This window comes from Manduca sexta, chromosome 9 (genome assembly GCF_014839805.1).
Source record: "Manduca sexta isolate Smith_Timp_Sample1 chromosome 9, JHU_Msex_v1.0, whole genome shotgun sequence".
NCBI classification, from domain to species: Eukaryota; Metazoa; Arthropoda; class Insecta; order Lepidoptera; family Sphingidae; genus Manduca; species Manduca sexta.
The window spans coordinates 6,416,332-6,441,530 of NC_051123.1; the positions used below are offsets into that span (position 1 = coordinate 6,416,332).

The following is a 25,199-nucleotide window of genomic DNA, read 5'->3' on the forward strand; positions in this document are numbered from 1 at the left end:
TTTTACGCGCATTTTCGATACGCACACCCTCTTCATGCTTTCAGCTTATATTATTTTGTATATACGTGAAAGTACAATTTAACTATGTCTTATTAACCGTGCAATTTCATTGCGTTCCAAACGCTAAATGTTAGGTAAAAGGCTTATCACAAACGACTTCATAATACTTGTACTATGATTGTTGTTAACAATACATGATTTTAAAGTAACACCATTGCTCATTGGTATAATTTAATGATCGAGAGACGCTTTCTATCTCCTTTGGTAAAATAGATAATTCAAATCAGCTGAAGGAAACAAATAATACTCTTTTCCCCTTGTGTCGTTTTAAATTTCGAACAAAGTTTAAACTATTAAGAAGGTATTGTTCAATGAATTTTTCCTTTTATATCGTTTTAAGTTTCGAACAAAGTTTAAATTATGAAAAAGGTATTGTTCAAAAAACTTTCAAGCAGTGTTAATATTTTTTATAATGTAACATTGAACTAAGTATACAATGTTATACAGCAAACAATGATATATTATAGGATAAAAGTTAGATGTAAAAGTTTTTAACAGAATTAACGACTTACGCTTTTAATAAACAACTTTATGAAATGAGTACGATTGACACAAAATCTATAATATTATAGAAAGCTGAATAGTGTGTTTGTTTGTTTGCTTGAACTAGCTAATCGGAACTACTAAACATTATTTTATTGTTTAATAGCCCATTAATCAAGAAACTTAAGACCTAGGAAAGACGTAGGCTATTTTCTATCCCGAGAAATATAGCAGGATTTTGATCCCGAAAAACTTTCATACGGGCGAAGCAGCGAGCAAAAGCTAGTGATATGAGAACTCATATTTATCATTCACTTGTAATATAAATTACTTGAATTAAGTTTTATGTCAATCAATCAATCAGCCTGCCGCCGTCCACTGCTGAAATTAGGCCTCCTCAATTGAGCGCCAACCATCGCGGTCCTGAGCAGCCCGCATCCATCCACTACCGCCGCCTTTTTCAAGTCGTCGGTCCGTTGAGCAGTAGGGCGAAGCAAGTTTTATGTATCATATAGAAATAATGTATTATTTAACAAAAAAAAAGGCAATTAAACACTTTGCCTTGGTGGCGTTGTTGCGTGCGCGGGACGACGTAGTGCGGTCTCGAGTTTGAAACCCAGGTCGGGCAAAATAATAATAGGTTTTTCTGTTGAGTATTTTACCGGGTTCCGGAATTTGTACCCGGTAAGACAATAGGATCAATTTCTACCGCGTCAGGAGACAGAATAAACATAGCGAAAAGTGGGTAGGTAGGTACTAGTTTCCGAAATAAAAGGCGTGATTGTGTGTGTGTGTGTGTGTGTGTGTATAATATGTTAGTAATACTTGTTTTAAATTTAGAATATTATAATTATCCATTATCAATACGTTTAAATCAATGTAAAGGCATCGCTACACTCGCTATATTTAATGTGGCGTTGATGATTTTTAATCGTTTGACAATGTAATCACATAATTTCATGCAAAAACGCATATTAGTTACTTTTATAGAATATTGAAGATAATTAACAGTTAGACGATGTGCGGTGCTTCGGCCCTTTACATTGCTCTTATAATATGCTTGTACACTACACGTTTTATATCAATGGTATGTATTTTTTTGCATTAAAGTATAAAATAGTAAATAACGGATGCCATAAACACACAGTAATTGAAAAAAAAATGTTTTTTTGCCCAAATAATACAATATTCGAATTACAAACTCCTATACACGAAGTTGCAACAGTCGTAGAAGTCACCACTCTGAAGTCTCCGTATCCTCATTCTGCAACCTTCAATCCTTCAATTTAACAGCTGAGTGGCCGCGAGCTGTTAGGAGTGGCGTGGAGTCATGCACGACGCTTGCGTAATGCGGGCGCGCCGGCGGAAGTGTGGCGCCGACGCCGCTGCGAAGAAATCTTCTCCGTATTTATACTCGATTTTGTCTGCTGAAAAATACATTATATTATAGCATTCATATGTAAGGAGAAATACTACTGTAGCCGATTTTGTACGTACCTATCAATCATTCCTTTGCCTATACATATTTATCGCCAATGTTTCGATATAGATACATAGAAGTGTTATAGCCATTATGAAATTAACAGCGTGTCTCAAAATGACTAGTGCAGTATCGTAATATGCTCGTGTCCTGTAGTGCATAAGCAGATGCTTATCTGATGATAAGCTCAATTGAGTATGCCTACTGACCTACTCAATTAGTTATTAAAAAAAAATATATTTAACATTTTAATAAAGAAATCTCTCTTTTGAAAGCTTGTATTAAATGTGATATCATTTCGTGAAAATCAATGAAAAGTCTAAATCTATTTAGCTTACACCAAACATTATTACGATTATGGCGTGAGGGTCGAAACGAAAAAATAATATAAAACAAGGGCAAAAAACCAGAGGCTGATATTTCCCTAAGTAAATAAAGGAGATCTTGATTAAGCTGGAATATTATTATTAACATTCGCATGACGAAACCATAAACGTTAGCTGAATGGTAAGCGCTCACTGCCCATAGATATCAACACCATCTAGAACTTAGAATTAAAAAGAATTGAACGGATCTATGCTGATCATTTTGATACTTTAAATACACATACAAATTGTTTGTACATTAGTCTGTTAATTTAAAAAAAAAACAGGCCACTCTGGTTCACATATTCGTACACTATTCCTTTGCTAAAGAATTTAGTGACACCCACATGCAGTCGTTACATGAATTGATAGTTTACAATTTTAGGTCCTGTTGGGAGATATTACCTAAACTATTTTTATGTTTCTTAAGGTAACGTATCAAACCTCTCTTCATACCACGTCCTAACAATATAACTCTATGTACATAGCAAGAAAACTTAATTTGAAATATACTTATAAACACTTAAATTTTATTGTTCGATGTTTAGGCTGATGATGGCTCTGGCAGAAGGGAGGTAGTAAAGCCTAAAACAATATTAAAATATTTTCTGTAACTGCTACAATCCAACAAACTATAGTAAATATGATTATTTATAATGTTTTATTATTACATAATATTTAACAAGTTATGCTTTGTCATTTGGAGATCAGCGTATAATTTTCATCATAGGCATACTGGTCCGGTCATTATTAATCAAACTGCTACTATAAAAGAAATTTAAACCTACACTTATAATAAAAAATATTTTATAATGAAATGCTACGATATTACGTTTCAAATAAGTTTATTTTTAATTTTTTTCATCGGTTTTTTCCTAATAATTATTATTATCAATAAAGTACCCATTCTCAATAAGATTTATAGTACACATAAATATAAATTAATTATAACTATTGAACTGTAATTAGTATGAAATAGGTGCTTGTATTATTGTGAAACAAAGATCACAAAAGTCCCCTATAAAATTCCCCTGAATGGTCAGTTCCGCTTTATAATTAGGTAAAAAAAAACTTAAGGAAATCCACGACTTTGAAATAAATTAAGTCATCATAAATAATTAATTATCATAAAGATTTTTCCAAACCCCATATAACGACGTCACAGTATATCATAATTATCACATACTTGATTTTTGTGACGTAGAGAGATTCTGTAGATTTGGTAATAATATATATGGTCAAGCCTGAAGTGCAGTTGTACAATAGTAATTGCGGGAATTTAGATAAGTGGCCCCCAGGTTTATAGAAAACAATTGTTAAAATTAATACTTACTTTGTCTATATACCATCGCTTAGTACTGCAACTGTTATGATGTTATATATGTCTAAGTAATAAATAAATTTTACAATTCAAAAGGAATATAATTGTGTCGTAGCGTTTCATGTGGTGATATTACTGTTAAACTAAATCGGCACCATTTTTACATGTTAACGACGATAAATCTTCTAGCATAAGACTAGTTTTTTATGTAATTTTAGCTTCTGCCCGCGGCTTTGTCTGTGTGAAATAGTTGTTCCGTAAGAAAAATTTACACTGGATAAAAACTAACCTGGGAGTACTCTCGTTTCGGAGGCCAAGACTCAATTCGGGTCGCTGAGCCAACTGAATAAGTAAAAACTAACCTATATTCAGGAATATTGTAGCTTCCTATTACTAAAGGAATTTTCAAAATCGGTTCAGTAGTTCCAGAGATTAGCCCCCACAAATCTACAAACTTTTCCTCTTTACATACATACATACCTCTAAGTATAAATTTATCACAATTTTTGTAAAATCAGTTTACTAACCCGTTTGTTTTTCCTTTCAGCTATTATTATGTCTGTATTTTCCTACTTATTATTAATTTTTTTTATTTATTTCTCAATAAATTGATGAAACAAAGATCCACGGCGAGTTTCTGGACTCTTTTTAACATATTATAATCATAGAAATAAAAAAAAATTGCGCTTCTTTCGAGTTTTTTATATAAACATAATAAATCATTAATATAATCAGCTAACTTCTTGATGTATAATTTTAACAAATGTTTTACTTACAACTCCTTTGCATGAGTTTTTTCACAGCTTTCAAAAGTAATTGCTATATTTAACTTGCTGTCGGTATCTATTTATGGTCAACAGTTTTGATTGATTGCGGTAAAGGAGAGGAAGTGGAAAAAAGAAAAGAAAAAACAAAGACATTAAACGGTATAGTTAAAAAAAAAACAAAGAAAAGTGTTAACGAGCCCTTTATTGCTTTCTTTCTCTCACACCATCCGAATCTTATTTTACTAAAAATTCTATTGTGTTCCATGACTTAACTAATGAGGCAATATCTTGTAACAGTTATCATATTAATTGAAACAAAAACACAAAGTAGATAATAGGGAAAAACATAAGAAACGTCAGCTATCGGTATCACTATTTACTATCGATCAGCGGCGTATTATGTGAACGACAATTGAAGATGTATCTAGGAGCGTGAGAAGCGATAACTAATTGATACACTAATTGATAAAAGGCAGATAAGATATTGCCTGAGGGTTGTTACGAAAGAAAACAATCAAAATAAAACACGGTGGTGAAAATTACCAAATAAATAAGGGATGACTTGATTATGCCGGAGTTTTATTTTTACATTAGCGTGATGAGACGAAAAATGCTCACTTACACGCCTTCACTGTCCATTAATATCAGCACTATCTAAAATTTTGAATTAATATGTCCTGCAAAGCTTTATGCTGACTATCCTGATAAAAAAAAATTATTAGTAGTAATCTCTAGTTATTAACACTGGCTCTACAATCCACTTCAAACAGAACCACATAACAGTGCTTGTTTTAGTGGCGCCAGTAATAAGACCTATCCAGAACCTCTAACATACGAAAGACTCCTTATTGTGACTTAATTACAGCGAATTTTTTTTGCTTTAAATGACAAGACGATCTTGTCGTTTGCCTAATGGTAAGCGATACGACCACCCATAAACAGTAGAAACACCATCCAACACCTTGAATTACAAAGTATTGTTTGGTATTCCATTGCGCTCGCCAACCTGCGACATGAGATGTTAAATCTTATTATATCCAGTAGTTACACTGGCTATAATGTTCTTTAAACCGGTACACAAAAGTGACTAGACACTGCTGCTTGGCGGCAGAAATAGACATTGTGGTAGTACCTCCCCAGACGGACTGACATATGAGAGACCTACCACCAGTGTTTCAACACTATGTACAAAACCCTTAAAATTTAATTATCAAAGCGATATTCATTGTTCTGCGATTTCTATCCATGATTCCGTATCATTTTATGCACCGTAAATTAAGATTGGAAGTTTATAAACAGATTATTTGATTCAGTTGATAGATACAATGCACTTGATTTGTTTTCTAGATTATACGATGGCCATGCAATAGGGATCGACTGAAAGCTTCGATGGCGCAGATGACTATTAAACTTTATTGACGTAGAATTTATAATCGGTTAATTCTCACATTTTTGAATTCATCTTACATTTAATTTATAATTAATTGTAGAGATTTCTTAAGTATGTTTATAATAGTTTCATTTTTTGCCTTTTTACATAATCTATCTATATCTATTCTATACTTATAATAAATCTGTAGAGAGGTCAATTCTGTACATGAAATATATTTCCAATATAACTATCAGGGGGTGATTAGGAATCGATACTGATGCCAAAAATGCAATTAGTAAAATTTTTGTCTGTCTGTCTGTCTGTCTTTCTGTCTGTCTGTCTGTCTGTATAACCGTTATAGAAACAAAAACTACTCGACGGATTTTAACGAAACTTGGTACAATTATTTGTCATACTCCTGTGCTGGTTATAGTATACTTTTCATCACGCTATAATTAATAGGAGCAGAGCAGTGAAGGGAAATGTTGGGAAAACGGGAGAAGTTATTCCATTTTTTAAGCTTCCGTCGCGTGTGCAACCTTAATGGTTAAAGCTACGCAGAAATCATGTATGACGGAAATGTTCTCCTTAAAATTATGTAAAAATATCCCACGACAGCATATGTCTATCTTTTATGGTTGACTCACAATAACACGTGTAACTCCCGATAGCTTAGCAGTTCGAAGCTTTCTCATTATATTTGACTACTCTTACGTTTATAACACTCTCAGTCATCCCTAATTAAAAAAGTTAACATTATTAAATATTCCTTAAAAAAGATTCATAGAAATCGGTATAGAAACACCAAAGTTATACATGAAATACGCTAATAATAAGCCATCACGCGTGAATACTGAATCATGCTATAAGCTTCCTTCGATTTCACCAGGATCCCATCATCAGACCCTGACAGGACAATCGGACCACCTGCATACCACCATAGTTAAAAAAACATCCCGACACATTGAGCACCTCCTCCATTTTTGAAGTCCGAAATCCACGCGGGCGAAGCTGCGAGCGGAAGCTAGTAATGGAATAAACGGCAACAATAAGTTAAACATATATACCTACCAGATTTTGCTTGCGGTTTTGGCCGTGTGAAAGAGTTTTTCCATGGTCTCAAACTATGTCCGCACAAGATTTCTTCGAAATCCATTTAATACTTTTTGAGTTTCTTGCTTTCAGGCAGACAGACGTGACCGGAGACTATGTGGTATAAGCAGTATAACAGATGGGATCGTTTATTTCTAAAACTTATCCGAGGTAATTTTAACACATTGGTTTATCACTCGCTCTAGTACATGGTTTCTTCTATTGTACATTTCATGTTATAATAGGATATATCATACCATCTCAGTTTTAATTATTGATAGTTTTTCGCTTGCTTCATATGAACTTGTCCTTGGGCTCGTTCATTATATTTATCAAAAACTCTATAATCTCGATAAAAAAAAAATTTATCGTCGTCTGTCTTAAAATAGAATTTATAAAATATTACGTTAACCACAAATAATGTTCACGTTTCGTCTTTTTTATTTTTAATGCGGTAGAAATTATTTAAAAAAGAAGGCGACTCGACATCCTTTGTCTTCGTGTTTTATGCAGTGGTCACATTAGTTACATAAAATTACATAACTTTTAAAACGGCTCTTAATTTTCATCTTCTTCTTCATATAATAAATACATTTTTATTTTTATATTTTATTCACTAGTCACATAAAATTACATATTTTTTTTATAATTTTTTTATATCTACTTACATAAAATTACATATTTCTCCGTCAAAATGATATTTACATTTTTTTAAAACGGCTCTTTATTTGTTATACAGTTTACAGGCTTTTTCCTGAACTGGTCTTCCTGGTCCTGAACTAATAAAGAAAATTTCATGTAGCGACATCTCACTGCTAAGCTGTAGATTAGACACAAATATTCATAAAACCTTCAAGATGATAAAGTTACACTTACACTTTCATAGTTGTCATGTATAAACAGATATATCTTGATATAAAAAAATCTTTAGCCACATTGCACTAAACTCAATTAGGTTATAAAATTTTACCTTGCATGTCCTTTACAATAAAATTATATATAAAACATTAAATTATTAAGCATATTATAAGACATTTAATGCGCTAATTGGCTAGATAACGGTAGACATCGCTGTATCTGAGATTTTCGCGGCACGTTTCGACGCACCTATTTATAAGTTCCAGAGGATTGTTCGAACGAAATTCCTGCGCTAGTCGTAGTCTAAGCGCGGTCCACGCCCCGCGTCCCGACGTCCTGAGCCCAGTTATGGACAGTTGATCCGTGTTACCGTGTACCAAGTGCGTAAAGTGATAAAAGAATAACACACACAGCCACACGTAAGACAATGTCCAATGTCCAGCGAAATGGTTCTATATGGAGAACAGAAATAGATTCGAAATGACTAAATGTGTAAATTGTAATTTAACTGGCGATGTTAAAGTTATTTTTTGTCATCTTTTTTATAGTCTATTCTATTCTAGAAAGGATAATTTAGATTCATTTAGAACGTGAATAAAACAAATGTTAGTTCCTTGTAATTTTCATCTCCACTTACAGTTTCTTTATGATACTATACCACTTGATTAGCCTTTATATATATGAATAAATATCTGTAAGTCTTAAAGCATTAAATATATATTACAGCTAATATACTATGACAGCTAATAATAAACATGCTTCAATAAGAGGCAATGGTGTAACAGTTTTTAATATTTATTTACGATGCAAATTGTTGCCGGATGTGACGTTAGCTCGGATATGAAGTCGTGCTAATACATTACTTTCCTATATGAAGTAGTATATATTACTTACATATATAGGAAACTAAGTATCGTCATATTTTAACATAAGCATGAGTGAAATTTTGGCACATTGATAATTTAATAACGGTTTAAGTCACGTAATATTATATTTATATATCTTACGATATTCATATCTGATTATTTAACTGTGTATCTTGATTGCAGATAACTTTTTAATTATTTAAATCAAAGATATTGGAATTGACTTCCTACTCTCTTAGGAATTGTCATTTATTAACCTGAATATATTTTTTCCCTCAATACATAGTCTTAGATGACTGTTTAAATCTTCTTACATTTTGGTTTATATATTTTTATTTACACACAATGATATATTAGCATACATTTTTTTATCAATAAAGCCAATTCAATTCCACTTTCACTGGTTTATAGAACAATATAAATAAGTTGATAGCACTGTAAGAATTCGCGCCAATTTTTTCTTGGCTCAATAAAATAAATTACCAAATGGTACGTTTAGTGCAGTCGAGATGCGACTACGAACAACTAAAACGTTTCTCCTGAGTTCTAATTATTATGCTAATCTAATGTACTTTATGTACGCAGTTTATTCACCCTCAATTTTGTCATTTGAATTTGTTGAAAGTGGGGTTTGAGAAAACAACATGATTATGCAATTTTTTATCTTATTTACATACGTGTTTCTTGATTATTTTATAGTATGATATAAATTGAGTGCAAGTGGTGAAATAATTTATATATTTATCAAATTAAACTTTACATATTAATTATTCAATTTTGAAACTTAGAAATATTGTTAATTTTTTCTAATAGTTGATTTGATTTGCAGAGAGTTTAACATTTGTTCAAATTTAAACGCATGCGTTGCGCTGCAGAATTATTTTTAATTTGAAATACCAAAACTTAAATAACAATGTATTATGATTTATTATGTTTATGCGAATGTTAGACATTGAAATAAAACTATTTTTCGGGTTTTATCGCGGTTTTTATACTAAAGGTTTCTCCCGACGATTTGCAGCCTTCATAGTCACAGGGAGGCCTCACTAATATATTATTACAAATCGTTGATTTTTTATTATAATAGAACTATTTACGCAGTGAGAATTCAATGAATTCTGTCGATGGCTGGCATACATTTTGTGATAATTCCATAAACGTGAATGACTTCATTATAGAAAATATTGAAGATATTAACATCGAACAAAAATTTTAGAAATATAAAAGTTGGATTTAAATGTTAACGTAAACAAATAACATTTCGTTCGACAGTTTTATGACTACTTTATAATATATTTTACGGGAGAAGTAAAAAACAAAATCAAACTTTGGAATGAACTTGTTACATCAGTGTTTCCCGATCCCTATGACTTCTTCCTTAAACGAGGTTTAAAAAGAATGCCCACCTCCCGGTAGGCAACGGCTGGGCTGTTCCTTTGGCATTGCAGAGTCCATGGGCGACAGTTGCTGCTTCCCATCAGGCGGAGCGCTTGCTCGTTTACCTACTAAGGCAATAAAAAACAACAACACAATTATAACCGTGGGGGTCATCGTAATTTGAATGTGAATGTGACATTATAAGGTGAACATTTCTGTCTAATGATTTAAGCGCTGACAAAGATTTAAAGGATTTCAAGACAAATATTTATTACACTAAGAGTTGCTCGCGGCTTCGCGTGTTTGTACGAAATTTTCCAACATAAAGGTTCAGTGGTATGTACAAAATCATAGGTAGCTTTGCTTATCCCCAACTTTTCTAAGTGGTATACGATCGTATGTTATAGGAATCCCCAAATATATCTCGTAGCAATACATATCACAATATTATGTGTCTGAACGTTTTCATTTATTAATTACATTTTCACCTAAGTCTATTCTAATTTAAACAGAGTTTTAAAATCCCAATAAAAATATCTATAAATACAATGTTAAAAAACATAAAAACCATAATAGCTAATGAGTCAACAACTATGGAATCCCTACCACGTGACATAAAATAAAGAAATCTTGATTATTGTATATTATTGAAGGCACGTATTCTTAAGTCTAGCGGAGTGCGGCTACGTTAAAAATATCTAATTTGTTTGAATGAATGAACGATGCCAACTCGATCCAGCGGAACCGAACATAATCTCGTAAATCATATTCGTGATTAGAATAACACTAGACATGCATTAAATATTATATTAGTGGTTTATTAAACCCTAAATCAAGATTTATAATACTGTCTGTGACAGAAAGAAATGTTTTCACTTATTCATTTGTACTTATAAATATCTACTAAGTTATTAAAATACTTTTTATATATTTCTCCATTTAATTACACTTTACGAACACAACTATCATAAAATCCATTGATACCATACATTATACAAAGATACACCCCACACATACACATTATGACAATCCTTTCGATCACAGAACACGATGCCAATCGGCAACTTGAACAACATCGCTCCACCGCGGCGGGAGAGCTTCAGGCCGCCGTGGGTGAAGGAGAAAGACACGGAGGCGCCCCCTGCCTGGACCCAGAAGAAACTAAAGCCAGTGGAGAGTCTCTCCAGGACTGGGAGTATTGATGACGCCTCGCCTGTTGTTAAGCCTCTGAAACGTGAGTATTCTCAATGTAAAACTATTCGTTATAATTTAAAAATAAATATTGTATTCTGTTATACTTTATTCACCATTCATATTAAAAATCTTATCTTGAAACGCTTTTGTTGTCTTCCTAAAAAGGTATATATAAAGATGTTGGTGCGTAGAGTCTATTTTGTTAGCCAATAAATTATCACGTTAGTTTAGTTCAGTAGTAGTCGAGTAGAATAACTATGCTCAGTAAAAGTACAAATATACAAGGTTGTTTATTATAGAATTAAACAGTTTTTATTTTATTATTATAGCTAAAAATAAAATCCTGTTTATAACTTCAAAATACTTTATCATAATAAATAAGTGAACAAAATACACAGAGCTTCTTTAACCCCAAAGGGGAAAAGAAGGCACAGGGACTGGGGGGTAATCGCCTTATACGGTACAACCACTGGGTTGTACCACAGTACCACTGCCCGATCTCGGATTCGAACCTAAGAACTTAGAGCGGCAGTCATACTACGCACGCATCCAATTTTATTATAATAACATACAGTCGAGCCCTACCATCTCAGATTATTTCCAGACACGATAATCGTACCCAGGATCTCACCGGTCACAGTTTTCCAGGCTTCAAATAAACTAACGCTGAAATTAAAAACTTAAAGGATCACTTCCCAGAGCCGTAAAAGTAAAAAATAGTGATATCTATTAAAGATATATGCGATGATGAAAACTGTTGTAGAACGCAATGACGTAGGAATAAAAAAGTCGGGTAAACACGAAACTAATTTTGCAGACGAAATAATGTTACTGTGTCGTAAATGTTGAATACACACATTTTCACGAAAACTGGCGCTTTCAGCGTGTCGCATCCGTCATGTGGGCGCTGTAGAGATAGCAAAATAGATGCTTCCGAGCAAAATATTGTCATACATGGCATACATGTTGCATTATTACCTTATCAATGAAGTGTCTCAACGGAAATGTATTTAATAGAGTCCATTGTTAATTTGTATCCTACCCAATACTGTAACCCAATTTTTAGTTAATTGGCTTGGTCTTCACAAAATATATTTTATTATGGCGGATATTTTAAAAATTATAGATAAAAGTTTTAATGTATCGATGCTACACTGTAAGAACATACGTTTAGTCTTGCTTTTTAGGTAGAGCATCGATTATCCCCCATTATCGCATCAAGGATGGCTCCTTGATGCGATAATGGGGCCACCCAGTGACGTTTCTGACATAGCACTTCCCGTTAAAATCACGTAATATATGTTGTAAATTTATGGAAGTCTATGAGATGCTGACGTCCATAATACTTCTCGACAATACCTCTTTTTAATATAAATCTATGATACGAGTATTGAACGTGTATACATATTGACGCGAAGATTAAAAGTGTCGGGTTTGGAATTGTAATGAGAAAGTATAGACTATTCAGTAGAGGCAATAAGAATGGTTTTGCTTTATACGCAAATTCGCCTCTATGAAAGTTTTGTCCAGGAATAAAAGCTCAATAGAGTAGGTTTCCCACATGAAAATTAGCGATTAAGCGCTTTTTGCGTGTTGCGCTTACAAACATAGATGCCTAAACAAAATTTTGTAATAACAATAAGTAGGATACCGCCGTACCGTAATGATTGATGGAACTCATCTCCTTTGTTACTTTATATTTTCTTTATTATCATAGTTTTCCCTTAATGTGACTTAACATTGTATATTCACAGGCTAATAATAGCCTGTGAATATACAATAAAATCAATATACTCCACATATTGCTCCATCACATAACTTTTGGGTTTGGCTTTAATCCGACTTTGGTGAAGCAAGGAAGGATAATGATTTTAACACCTCATGCATGTATGTATGTATGAAGCCATTTTATGTTTTATTTCAATAATACTCCTCATAGGTCGACTTTCGACAAATGAGATGTCGATCGATTCGACTTTATGGCTGATTATGGGCAATGTAAACAAATACGCTTCTTGATAAACGATGGAACTGTGAAAACGTATAACAATTCAATCACAAACTATTTTTAGATAAAAGTAGGAGAAAGGACAATCAAAGACATATAAATATGGTTGAATCATTACCGAAGTAAAAGACGATAGGACGCCTAGAGCGTCGACCGCGTTTTCCCCGACCCTACACTGAAAGAAGGCAATATTTCACTGTGCATATTATTTATTTTGTGACTGTATATTTGTGGATGTTGAAATATGTATACATATATGATGACGTCAACCACCTGCCACAAAGTTTGGCAGGGGACACGGGCTCTGAATAATTGACTCTCTGAAACCGTTCAGAAGTTTGTTAGTCTGGAGTTTGGAGCGTAACGTCAGTGTGCCCACTTACGGGAACAGTTGTAAACGTTTCGGCCGACTGTTGCTGCCGAAATTCACGTGCTGTGCTTCAGTGCAAGGGACTAAGGACTCAAAATAGTGTTTCCATATTTATGTGTACGCAAAACGATGTAAGTTTTTGGCAAATTTCAAACGTCTATTTGTGTTTCCGACCACGTGACGCGATTAGTGCGGATAATAAAAATAGGTGAAAGTAGTTAAAGTTTAAATAATTTAGAGAACAGCGGTGCCAAGTTTATATCCTGCGTGAATTACGAATACCGTAGATCCAACGTGTCGCGGCGATAAAATTTTATAATAAACGTAGGTAGTCTATTTTATTTAACAAAATTATTATGTATACGTAACAAAGTAATTATTTTCGTTGGTACAATCACAAAAGCGAAATGAGCTTGTAGTTTTAACGTTTGCTATATCCCGTGACGTGGTCGAACGTCGGAGTTGTTACGAAGATATTTTTGTCCCGACGCCGACCGCGATATTTATAGAGAGGACAGACTTTTTACAAAATAAACGAAGATGTTGGGGTTAGTGGCTGACTTATTTATAAGAATTAGTATGATATATCATGAAAATTAATACTAATCTTAGGGACTATGAATGTGATTAAATAATGGGTACTTGGCAGCGAGATAACGGGGGCGCGCTCTGAGAATTATCGTTATTAAAGCTCTATTGAGGTTAGGCGTAAATAATGCCGATTCATTAAACTCTGAGTGTGTCAGTCAGGGATTTTATATTTTAATTCCATAATAATAAATATCTCAATACTTTAATAAAGTGAACAACGTGTCCATCAATAACTTATAGATCCCTTTGTTAAACGGTTGTTACATTTTACCTAAATAACTAATATTAATATTCTGAACAACATGAATTTTAAAAAATCTATATTGTATCCAAATTTAAAAAGATTTAGGGACATTTCTTCAAATTCATGAATTTAATAAATGCTCAACAATGTTCTTGAAAAGTTCCTGAAAACAACAAACTTTCCGTATTTGCTTGGCCGGATAATAGGGAGTTTGACATGTAATCGCGCTAAAATAGCGAAGGTCGGCCATTTTGGCAGCCGCCATGTTTATTTACGTACGTGAATGCCATCAAACTGCACAGCGTCGGGGCCGAAACACGTGCTTCCATCAATTCCAGTGTTCTTAGTAACATTAAACTAATTTGCATCGAATAGAATATTGAAAGGAACATACTAAGACCGCGCCATAAAACTTTTTGCAGCATAGATACCTAAGTTGTGGAAGAAATAAGGTCCTGGGTTCGATTTCTGCGTTAGATAGTTAAAAAATAAATGTTTTTCGAATTGAAAAGGACTCGTAAGATGTCTCTGTTTGAATTTGTGGTTAATATAGCAAGTTCGATAAACCGTAGGTCCATTAGTTAAATTTGTGCATAGTGCATAAATCACATACTCTTTGAGGATGCAGGCATGAGCTATTTTATGTTCGTAAAATGGGTTGTAAATCCAATTCTATACTAAGAAATTTTATTTATAGAGTATGTCGTAGGCAGTTATTTTAGAATAGCTCTTAAAATCTAAATTCGATTTAGAGACTAATCTAGAATCTTTCTATGACTCTTATGATGAATAAGCAGCTTGAGCTAAAAAGCGAAATAATTTTCAGTTTCATACAACATTATGTAGCGTTCGGTAGTGTCTTGACTCTTTTTATAATACCAACTGGGTAATAGTATCTCAATGAACATATAAAATAGTATAGAAATTTCCTTTGTTTTAGCCGTATTAAAAAAACAATCTACCATAAGAGACAAATCAGAAAATGGTGTATCGGAAACTGTAGAAGAGAAACTAATAAAACCATCTGCGGCGAAACTCGCGGATAAGAGTTCCAAAGCTGCAGATGAAAAATCTAAATTTACAAAAACTGCCCTAAAAACCCTGGAAAAGGTACCAAAATTAGAAGATAAATATTCCAATGACAAAGTGTCTGAAAGACCAGCATTGAGAAGTGTGAGGACAATCGACGATAAAGCCAAAGAAAAATCTGTCACTATTGTCGACAGGAAAGATAAAAATGGGACTGAAAAAGCAAATATCCCGGTAAATGACAAAAGTTCCGTTGTCGTTAAAGATACGAAACCGTCAGTAAAAGTTAATGTACCCGAAAAAGCGGTTACTAAAGTAGTAACACCGGAGAAAGTAGAATTAAAACCGGCGATCAAAACAATCCCAGTTGATAAACCGGCAACTAAAACGATTTCAGTTGATAAACCGTCGACTAAAACGATTCCAACTGAAAAGCCAGCTCCAAAGATATTAGAAGTAAAAAAGCCAGTGGCAAAGGTTGAAGAGCCTCCGATGAAAATTGAAAAGCCCGTAACAAAGATTGAAAAACCCGCAACAAAGATTGAAAAACCAGTAACAAATAAAGTGCCTTCCAAAACTGCCTCGATAGAGAAAACAACAAACAGACTGACTAAAACAGCGGAAGTCGACAAGCCTGCGCCAAAAGTTACCACCATTGATAAACCCACCAATAAAGTGGTGGAAAAACCAGTGACAAAAGCTGCTTCAAAAGAAGAAGTTAACAAATCTGCAGATAAGGAATCAAAAATGGCTACCAAGCCACCTACACCCATGGAGAAAACGCCTTCAAAGGTAAACAAACACTATTAATTTATATGTATATTTTTGATGGCGATAATAAAGCGACATTTTGTTGTTGTTATGTTTAGTTTTATCAAATATGTACTTCGTATCGATATTTCTAAAAAGAAAAATTTTATTTTAAATTCTTATAAATTGCGATTTGTCGATATATGTAGATACTAATCAAATGTACTATTATTTATAATTATAATACACATTTCAAAGAACTTCCACTAATTAAAGTTTTACAGAAACCGTGGAGGTACTACATCCGTCGATTAATATTATGTAATTGACTTATTTCAGGTTTTAAGAAAGCCACCACTACAGAAACAGCCTTCCAAAGACGAGGTGTCGATAAAAAAATGGAGAGATCCACTCCTCGAGCGCGTTAAAGAGAACATCGACAAGACTCTAGCAAATGACATTCCTAAAGGACACACGTTGACCAAGAACGAAAGTTTGAGAAGTAAGTACCTACATCTATACTATTTTTATAACTCATATCATTGGCTAAAAATATGAAAAGCATTTCCAGCTGTAGATAAGCACAGAAAAGAATTCATTATTCGTTTTACTTGGGCTAATATGATTATTACGAGCCAACGAGGGACATGATTAATAATGATATGTAAAGGATTGCTTTAGTATTACATAGTAAGGCAATTCACTAAAAACAATTTCAATGAAGCCTTTCTTAAAAGCACTGTTGCCAATATTTTCTACGTTTAAAACCAAGAGAAGCGCTCTTTTGGGACGTTTAACTGAACTCGTACGTATTATTTCAGTCAGATTATTTATATTAAATCAAAAGATGTTTTTATAAGAATTCTGATCGTGTAGCGATTTTTTATTTAACATTAAATCATCAAAACATTCACAGCTGACGTGAAACTGAGATTACATAAAACGAAACAGATGGCCTTGCATCGACGTTGCATTCTTTGTTTAGACTATAAACCGATACAATGAATCAAGTGGTAATTAAAGATTCGGCAGTACCTACTTTTAATCATTACTGACATCAACATTGACATAGTGGCACTTTCGCCCTAGAATATAATTAGATTGCGTTGTACTGCGCATCCAATCACCTATCAACACGAATGAGTGCGGATATCGATCCAAATCAATTTTGGCACTCGTCTATGTCAGGTCGTAATGAGATTAATTATCTTCACGATTAACTATGGCTTAAGATTAAACTTTTATTTTGAAATTATGAATGACCGCTATGAGAGCGAAAATATAAAATGATATCAAGTTCCTTACTAGTGCACGCAGTTGACATCTGAAAGATATGTGCATGTTCACAGTTAATTATCGCATATTCCGCGGTAGAAGCTAACAAAATATAAAGATACATATATCTCAGAGTTCTTTATTAGAATTTTCAAGATATGTAATGTCCAAAATGTATTTAAAGATGCTACTTGCTCAAGAGTTGCAAGGTACACGGGGCTGTTAATATTTTATTTAAAATGACATTTCTGAATTAATAGTGTATCCAAAAATACCATGATACAGTTTTAATGCGCGACGTAATATTATAGAAAAAAAGAATAGATCAATTTTTACATAGCATTTTCATTTTCTATTTTATATCTGTATTAAAATGGTTTAAAAATAATAAGCAAGGCAACGTCTTAAAATTCTTAAAGCTAGCATAAATAAACACTGACTGCTATAATAGCATTATCAAAACACGCAAACTTTTCCATTGTATTTTCGTATAGTCCCATTTAGATACGCTGGTACGCTATCAGAGTATTGATTATCTTCGTGCACTGCTTTAAAAATAATATATCTAGCTTTTAAATTGCTGAAGACAAATTATGTTTCCGTTTCAATCAATATGAAAAAAACTACCATCAATTTCTTCCAATGCTTTCATTTAAAATATATACTTAAGTGCTTTCATTTAAAATTTATCAAATGATAAAATAAAATTATTTATAGACGTATTTAAATTTAAATATCTGTAATATTTGATATTACGATAATATATATTTACCTCAATAATTTCTATATCCGCGTTGACTTGCATACTAAGTTTAAAATAACTAGACACAGAATATTTACTGCAATAGGAAGCAACATGTCCCTCTCAAGTGGCTCGTCTAATGATCTTTACCTTTTGATCTCCTGTGCACTAGTCTGGTTTGTGGTCTAAATGCGATCCAAAATAGTACCAGACTGTTCCGCGTGCATTGCGCGCGCGCATCAGGTGCAAACGCAATGCTTCAGTTAACATGCAAACTTGGTGCTATCGAATTCTGTGCGGAAACTTAGAAATCTACTTAATCCGTGTTCAGTGAATTGTGTTGAATTGTGTATTTGCGTGCTAACAATGGCTGAAACAGACGATACGGATGTGCACGGGCCGCATTTTAAAGGTTCGTTTTAGGATCTAGCGTGTCCATTGTTTGATTATCTGGAAGATGCCATAAATGTGAATAATTTTGTTGATTTTAAAAGTAAATAATCCTTACTAGATTATTTCTTTTGATACAATAATAATCTTTATTTATAAAATTTTATCAGAAATACAACACGTTTCGAGATTACATTCTTAATGTTATAGTTTTTATTCCCAACTCTTTGAGAAAATGTTATTTTAAGTTTGGTAAATTACCAATTATTAACTTCTAAACCAGGCTTACTGAAGCCAACGCCACCACCAATGCCGCCTCCCATGCCACCGAAGTTACCACCGCCGCCTGAATTCAAAAAGGCGCCCATAGACCCTGAGAAGTTAAAAAGAATAGAGCAGCTTCGCAGCAGACCAAGGAAACGGCCGGATTGGAGCGACATGATGAAGGAGGTCGAACAGGGTAAAAAGTTGAGACACGTTGAATGTAACGACAGGTTAGTTATGTTTCTTCGAATTTTGTAATGAATAATACAATTTTATAGACTCTAAAAATACTGCAAAATAAATCTCTTTGTAAACATCTAATTAATTAATAATAATATATATTAGAGACATGGTAGAGTTGTCCTTTTAGGATTCTACATGTAAATTGCAATTATGTAAGACTACCACGACTAAAATATAATAAAAACTATATTTTTGAATTTATTATAATTCGGTTTAACTTTGCGTAAATTCAAATTGTTGGCAAATGCGTCCTGTCCTAGTCTCTAGCAGTTTCGGTAATATTTGCGGGGTGCAAAGTTTAGGTCAACGAAAGTTGAAATTAAAACAATAAATAACGGGAATAATTAACGTGAATGATAAAAATAAAAATGTGCTCTGTTGTTTGAAAGTTTGAAACAATCTGACATGTCGCGACTACGTTATATTAATAATAATAATATCAGCCCTGTATTATATACTTGCCCACTGCTGAGCTCGGGCCTCCTCTACTTCTGAAAGGGATTAGGCCTTAGTCCACCACGCTGGCCTAGTGCGGGTTGGTAGACTTCACACACCTTCGAAATTCTTATAGAGAACTTCTCAGATGTGCAGGTTTCCTCACTATGTTTTCCTTCACCGTTAAAGCGAACGATAAATTCACAAAGAATACACACATGTTTTTTTTTTTTAGAAAAGTCAGAGGTGTGTGCCCTTGGGATTTGACCCTGCGGACATTCGTCTCGACAGTCCGTTCCACACCCAACTAGGCTATAGCCGCCGTCATATTAATTCACATTAACAAATTTTGTAAGTGGTATCTACAATAATCATCGTTATATTTTACAGATCAAGCCCCATCATCACCAGAGCAGCAGTTGTCAAAAATAAGGACCAATTTATATTCGAGTCGGAAAAACCGAACTCTCATAACGAGCTACTCAGAGAGATTACTAAAGGTGTGAAATTGAAGAAAACAAAGACAAATGATAGAAGTAAGCCGAATCTCGAGGGCTTAAGGAAGTTTAGGAGGCAGATGACAATAGAGGAACAAGTACAGAAGTCGATGTCTCAAGCTAACTTAGTAGCGTCGCCGTCGGGTGCTAATGTTGCGGAGGTAATTGTCTATTCTATAAACATTATTATATAATGTTTAATGTAAAAAAATATTCCTAGCGCCGGCATTAACTAGACTAAAGCTAAACTAGAGAATTGTATCAATATGTAATCTAACATTGAAATACAAGGGCATTTGAAACTGTAAAGGTAGAATGTTCATTTTGGCAAAAAGGGAAATTTATATTATAACAATTAGTAAATAAATATTTAGTGTAACTCTAGTGACAAATTTACTAATTGGAATTATTTTTAAATTATTTTTGCAGGGAGTACCCGCACCAGTTCCAGATGAAGAAGAAATCGATGAGATGGACGATATTGATAAGGTCAGAGATGATCTGCAGTCTACAAAACAGCTATTGGCAATGGAATTAAGGTAAGAAAATTAACGCTATCTTAAAATATGTAGCTATATCTGATGACTTTACTATGTATAAGTAGTTGAAATAAAAACTAAAAACTATTTAAACGGATTTTATCGCGGTTTTTTTTTATATTATTATTTTCTCCCGACGTTTCGAAGACTTTGCAGCCTTCATGGTCACGGGGGGGACTGAGGTGTTGTTCATCCGTAAAGTCAAAGTTACACTATCTACCTACATTTTTAAATATACAACTTTTTAAAATTTTATCTGTTGACGGTCCGATCTACGCAGAATGAGCTCACAGTGTCTTGAGGTCTGGCAGCCGGTCTTTTGGGATCCGATTTAATTAAATGTAGAACAGGATCCCAGGCTTGTGCAAGCTTCCAACCATCTTCCCTATTGAAATTTGGGTGTTTTTTAATTTCAATAGCCTCGCGAATCATCCTAGGCAGGAATCGGTGTTCTTTGGCAAGGATTTGTGGCTTGTCTAATCGCAAATAATGATTGGAGCCTCCTTCAGAATGTTCAGCGACTGCAGACTTCGTAGAGCGTCGGTGTTTCACGTCAGCTATATGTTCTTTTACGCGGGTCCCTATATTTCTTTTTGTTTGTCCTTGCCAAAGAACACCGATTCCTGCCTAGGATGATTCGCGAGGCTATTGAAATTAAAAAACACCCAAATTTCAATAGGGAAGATGGTTGGAAGCTTGCACAAGCCTGGGATCCTGTTCTACATTTAATTAAATCGGATCCCAAAAGACCGGCTGCCAGACCTCAAGACACTGTGAGCTCATTCTGCGTAGATCGGACCGTCAACAGATAAAATTTTAAAAGTTGTATATTTAAAAATGTAGGTAGATATTGTAACTTTGACTTTACGGATGAACAACACCTCAGTCCCCCCCGTGACCATGAAGGCTGCAAAGTCTTCGAAACGTCGGGAGAAAATAATAATATAAAAAAAAAACGCGATAAAATCCGTTTAAATAGTTTTTAGTTTTTATTTCAATGTCTAACATTCGCGTAAACATAAGAAATCATTATGTATAAGTAGGTTAGAAATTTACAAGCTAACTTTAAGCTTTTTGATAAAACGTTTTGTTCTTTGTAACACAATATTGCTTCGGAAGCGTCTTAATAAATATAAAAAAAAATATTCTAGAACTAAAGAAGCACAAGAGCGTGAAATCAAACGACTCCTCACAAGGATACAAAATTTAGAAGCAGAAGTGGCGCGAGAAAGAGCTATCATCAAACAAGAACAACACAAAACAGTTATATCAGTTACAGACGCATACGACGAGAGGTTGGTAACTAATTTGAAAATGGAAGTTGAAAAAGCAAAGGAAACTGCTGATAACCTTGAGAAGCAATATTTACAAGCTGCTGAAGAAAGGGATACAGCATTAACGGAGTTAGAAGAAGTTAAGCGAAAAAATAGCGAGTTGGAAAAGAAACTAGAACAGGCTATGTCGGTAAGAGAAATTAAAAATTCATAATAATACTATTTTTTAATGCATATAAGTTTTATGCAGAAATACAAATAGTTCAACCTTATAAAATAAAGTGCCCCTTATTTAATATATAATGAGTACGCAATGACTGTTTTGATTAATAATAGTTTTATAACTTCGGCCATAGTTATAAATATCAAGAAAATATTTCAAAAATCTACTACTTATTTTGTTTTCTCGATTGAATTAACGAAAAACATAACAAGCTTCGCTTATTAATAAACTTTTTATTTTGCACATTCAAAGGATAATGCTAAAGCGTTACTAACAATTTCAGAACAAGCTAGAAGAATTGTCACTGACAGAGGAACCATTATCATATTATCAAAAAAGGCAGCTCGATTTCGAGAAGCAATGTAGGTTGTTAAACATTGACACTAACTCTTCAGAGGCAATGGAGCTCAAGAAAAAAGCTACAGACACTAATAATAATAATACTAACGCCGCTTTTACTAACACAGAGGACGGTGAGGTATGTTTTGAAACTAAGAATAGATATACTAATATTGTAAAAAGTTTCTTGAGATTTGAAGCAAAGCAGAAATATGAAAACTCTACCGCGTCTTCGGTTTAATTAACTCCATCCCGTATCAAAAAATAGCAATAATCAATATCGATGGAAGATATGTAAATCGTTTTATATACAGGACAACCTCACGCCCTCAAAACGAAAATAGTTAAAAAAACAGATTACGGTAAAAACGATTTAAATTACGAATAGCATACGTATAATTTAGGATGCAATCATTTTTAATAAACTTATTAAATATTTTTTACAGGGTATCATGCCAACAGCCGTAGGCTCGAGACGCGCAAGTCACGCTATCAAACAGCTTTCCGTCACCAAGGATGACAGTTTTGAAGAAGAACCTGAATCCGAGGAAGAAGAGGTAAATGGTACCAATTTTTGGTTTCTGGTATAAATTTGGATATTTAATTTTACGATGTATTACCTAGTAAGAAATTCGCCACTTATATTTTCCGTTCAAAAATATTTTTTTTTGTCCTTCTTAAAATTCTAAACAATAGAATTTAAACACAATATTACAGGAGGAAAGTGAAGAGAAGAAACAGAAGCGAATGGAGAAGGAGGTACGCAACATGAGGAATAAGATCCGACATCTGAAAGAGAAACAGGATCACATGAAGAAAGAAAGAATGGGCTTCAAGATGGCGCTTAAAAATCAACAGGCGGCGCTCAAGTTAGTATTATGAATTGGTTTATGTTGTGGAAAAACTCCATACAATATTCCAAATTTAATTTTTTTATTACCTACATCATCTCTAATATATGGTAGCTTAGTCTCTCTGTATCATCATAACTTTAAAATTATCTATTTGTTTAGTACAATAATAAATCATTACAATTAATTTCAGGGAAGAGAAGCGAAAATACAAAGAATTGAAACGCGAAGTAGACAAAATGGCGGCTATGATGAAAGAAGTCGGATCTGAGGATGATGAGGATGAGGAAGAAGAGGAGGAAGAATCTGAAGAGGAGAAGAAGTCGGAGTCGGAAGAAGAAGAATCTGAAACGGAAACAGAACAGGACACTGAAAGCGAAACAGAAAGCGAAAGTGAACCAGAGGTACGTACTATAAAATTTATATTTATATTAAATAATTTCAGGCGGTTTTGATTTTTGATAAATTAAATTTATGGTGGTAGATAGTAAATTTTGTTGTTTGGTTATACCTACCTAGCTTATTATTTAAAATTTTAAGAACTTAAATCGGTTCAAAATATTTGCAATAACAAGACGAAATGAAAACTTATCTACACAAAAATAAAAAAAAATATGTCTTACAGGACGCTCCACTGCCAAACAAGAAAGAAAACCTCACAAAACGAGTCAAGAGGCACGAAACAAGAGTGCACGCACTCAAGAAGGGCAACGCGCTTCTTATGGCCAATGTAGATAGGTTGAAAGACGACGTACTCAAGCAGAGAGAAGAATCTATGACATTACAGAAGGAACTAGATTCGCTCATCGACGACCTCGAATGATAAACTAAGGCGTGCTATAACATTCAGCTTTATTAAATCCTTTTTTCGATAGCTTTTTCTACTTTAGAATAATGACGCCATGACATTACGCGTAATAAGTTATTTAATATTTAACATGGAATATAAATTAATTGTGTCGTTCAATACTTAAAATAATGGTGATTTATTGAACTCGAGCGAAAAATATAGTTAGCAAAACTAATTAGGATAACGCTATGTTATAACTCGGGCCCGAATTTTCCCACTACCCTATTGCAAGGGCATCTGATAAATACCTAGTCTTTATTTTTTTCATGAAAACATGTTTATTTCAAACAAACAAAATTCTTTATGCGATGACTCGGGAGTCAATTCTACTTTTTTTTATTTACATAACTGCTAATTTTATTGACAATACTTGTAGTTGCATACCTATTTAATCTTATTTAATGCCGCAATAATAAAAATCGACTAAAATACATAGATGCACAAATTATGCAAAGTAGAAATAAATCCAAGATAATATATGATAATTTAATACATAGTAATTATAGATTCAAATTCAGATAGTTGTTTATGTTACTCATATAGTTCGTCGCATTATTTATAACCTGAAAAATGATTTCTTTGATGCATTTTCCAGTTTTACATCTTAAAACTGAATGTTTCTTTGTGTAAACTTGATATCATAAAACTAGGTACAAAAATAATGACCCTAAACTTAAATAAATTAATTCACAATCGCTTATCTGTCGAAAAGATAATATCGTAGCTATCTACTAATTTTATTATATATTATGTGATTTGTAAATAATAAGTAAGTCGAATAATTAATTTAAATTGTATTACCAAAACAGCACAATAAACTTTTACACAAACTTTTTCTTTCTTCCTTTCGTTAATTTCCTATATAATAAACATTTAGAGCTAAAGGTTTTATGTAAATAGAATTTATAATAAATCGTAATTAGTGTTCGTTCTCTACCTTTAATTATTATTAATAAATTTTAGAATTCTGTACCTCAAAAGGAATCCTTTAAGATCACTTTGCTGTCCGTCTGTCTCTCAAGACACTTTTCCTAGAGTTATGAAGTTGAA

General features: G+C 33.4%; 1 protein-coding gene across 2 annotated transcripts; it reads left to right on the forward strand.

Moving 5' to 3' along the window:
- The first annotated feature begins 8,073 nt into the window (after positions 1-8,073).
- LOC115441322 (glutamic acid-rich protein) lies at positions 8,074-24,982 on the forward strand. 2 transcript variants are annotated; one of them, XM_030166067.2, is made up of 12 exons: positions 8,074-8,178; positions 11,086-11,275; positions 15,389-16,269; positions 16,567-16,729; positions 18,918-19,128; positions 19,967-20,234; positions 20,503-20,612; positions 21,764-22,076; positions 22,895-23,005; positions 23,166-23,317; positions 23,493-23,703; positions 23,925-24,982. In XM_030166067.2, exons 2-12 carry the CDS (start codon positions 11,092-11,094, stop codon positions 24,120-24,122), a joined length of 2,802 nt encoding a protein of 933 aa, XP_030021927.1. In that variant the 5' UTR covers positions 8,074-8,178; positions 11,086-11,091; the 3' UTR covers positions 24,123-24,982. The 2 variants fall into 2 exon arrangements, with proteins under 2 accessions (XP_030021927.1, XP_030021928.1); XM_030166068.2 differs by having other exon boundaries at positions 8,087-8,217.
- The last annotated feature ends 217 nt before the right edge of the window (positions 24,983-25,199 follow it).